The sequence below is a fragment of the Chenopodium quinoa genome, unplaced genomic scaffold, assembly GCF_001683475.1.
Source record: "Chenopodium quinoa cultivar QQ74 unplaced genomic scaffold, ASM168347v1, whole genome shotgun sequence".
Taxonomy (NCBI): Eukaryota; Viridiplantae; Streptophyta; class Magnoliopsida; order Caryophyllales; family Amaranthaceae; genus Chenopodium; species Chenopodium quinoa.
This window is the reverse complement of record NW_018745448.1, coordinates 6,163,075-6,165,262: the sequence shown is the minus strand read 5'-3', so window position 1 is coordinate 6,165,262 and position 2,188 is coordinate 6,163,075. Positions and strand designations below refer to the sequence as shown.

General features: G+C 48.4%; 1 protein-coding gene across 1 annotated transcript; it reads right to left on the bottom strand.

Moving 5' to 3' along the window:
* Window positions 1–224: 224 nt before the first annotated feature.
* LOC110713737 lies at window positions 225–1,359 on the bottom strand. The gene is made up of 3 exons (XM_021892184.1): window positions 781–1,359; window positions 631–641; window positions 225–258 (listed from the first exon to the last, which is right to left on the bottom strand). The coding sequence occupies exons 1-3, from the start codon at window positions 1,357–1,359 to the stop codon at window positions 225–227; spliced, it is 624 nt and encodes a 207-aa protein (XP_021747876.1).
* Between the last annotated feature and the right edge of the window lie 829 nt (window positions 1,360–2,188).

The window sequence follows — 2,188 nt, the reverse complement described above, 5'->3', positions numbered from 1 at the left end:
GAAACCTTCGCCCTCAGAGCATCAGGTTTCGGATTGCCGATAAACTCGCCTTTTTAAAGAACACCGGTCTTTCAGCTGAGGCAAAAACCTCAGTAAGACTTGTTCTGTAAGGCAATGAGTCCATGGACAAATCTAGGATATTGCCTTAACTGAGCCCTGTATCCCAGAAAGCCATTATTTGAAACACTGCCTTCAGCTGGCCCCGTGTTTGAAATATCCATTTTTCAGATAGACAGAAAATCAAGAGCAATAGCATACCTGATAGAAAATAAACAAGGAAAAGAAAAATGATCTCAGAAATCTGAAGATCGAATCTTCAAATCTCTAGGGGGGGGGCAAAAGGCACCACAAGTGCAGACTGCCTCAATTGAGACCTCGAAGCCAAAGCTTTGTACTTAGCAATTTACAAAAAAAAAATGGACTCTCGTTCAAAGCAATTCAAATATGCAAGTTCATTGAAAGACAATAAGAGGAAAATGTCAGATTCATAAAATGGAAATCATGCTCGGATTACGAGCTACAAGCATAAAAATGTCTTAATCATGAGAAATAAAATATCGGCAGCCGCCCACAAGCGGAAAATAACAGCTGCCGAAATGCGTACAAAGAAAAAAAGTAAACTGTTTGTACATCAAGGCAAGCTGAAGCAAAAAACAAGGCAAAAAGAGATATTCAGAAAGCGACAAGTTTAAAGTTAAGCACATGTCGATCCGCAAGATTCTGAAGACGACTGCCCGATTTCCTATGCTTCAGCCGGAGGGTCAGGATGGTCAGCAGTGCCTGGTCCCTAGCAGTCTCAGTTCTAGAGGCAGAGGAGGCAGGTTGAGCTCTCATTTGGGCATTAGCGGCTCTCTGTTCAGCCTCCAGCTCCCTCCGTTCGGCTTCCTCCTTGGCTGCTTCAGCCTTTAGAATTTCGAACTCAACAGGAGTGGGGTACTTCACATGTAGATCTTCGGGATCCTGAACCCAGAGCGCGCACTTAGCCCAATCCAGCGAGGGCTCAGCATGGAGAGCCAGCCTCCGGGCCACCCTAAACCCATTCGTATAACCCATCTCATACTCTTCTTGGGTGTAGAGACGAACCCGGAGCAGGGCTTCAGCATCATCCAGCTTCTTTTGACTCTCCTCCAAATCTTTTTTAGATTTTTCTAATTCTTCAGAGAGTTTGGAGGAAGAAGTCTTCTGCTCATCAAGTTCCGATTGGACCTTTAAAGTTTCGGCCTTGGCTCGGGTCAGATCATCCTCCTTAGCCTTCAGCTGATCCTCCAGACCTTTCAGCTTCTGGTCCTGATCCTTAGCAGCAGCTTGAGCAACGGACAGTTGAGTTTCCCTGGCCTGATGAGCTTCTTCAATAGCCATCCTGCTAGATTCAAGGGCCTCCAACCTCTGTTCCACCTCCTGGACCTGCCCAACTGCTCCGACAGCCACTCAGCGTGAAATGGCTGCCCTGAAGCTAGGAATGTCGAAGGCCCCAAGCTCGTTTATGACTTTCTCCCCGGCCATTAGAGCGGGTAAAACTTCAGTCTCCATGGCGTGGCAGAAGGTCTGAAGAGATTGGTCAGCCTGCTTCTCATACTCTTCGGCAGCGGCTTGTTTCTCTTCAGCAGCCTGCTGCTTCAGCGCCGCCAACTTTGCCTCTTCCTGGGCGATCTTGGTGTCTTCCCAAGCATGCTCCAGCTTGTCCTGGAGGGTGTCTATCAGCTCTACAATGAGAGTCTGATTGTGCACAACCTGATTACAGGAGCACGTCAGTAAAAAATACACACAAAAAGAAACAACTCTGAACTGAAGAGCTGAATTAAGGGAGGAGAAAAACAAATGGCTAAGTACCTGCATCAGCAGCCGCTGATTGTCTCTGGCGAGGTCAGGGACCCTTCGGCTGGACTCACCCATTCCAGCAATGGCCTTCAGCGACCACTCCCTAGCTCGGTCTACCTCGGACATACCAGTAAGGTCACCGAAGTAGCCCACAGCTCCTTCTCGGTTCTGGCCCCAAATACGTTCCCAAACTGGTTCGAGGATTGTGATGTGGGGGGCGGAGAAACCCATGTCTCCAGAATTCAGCGTCTGGAATGAAGGAAAGGAAGACGAGGGAACCTCTTGAGCCTTATCCGGTTCATCATTCTTTTCCCCTTCGGTGGAACCCAGCTGGCCTTTGCCTAGGTCAACGACGGTGACCTCCTCTTCC

Coding starts and splice junctions, on each gene's coding strand:
- LOC110713737 (XM_021892184.1), bottom strand. CDS start 1,359: ATGGCTATTGAAGAAGCTCATCAGGCCAGGGAAACTCAACTGTCCGTT.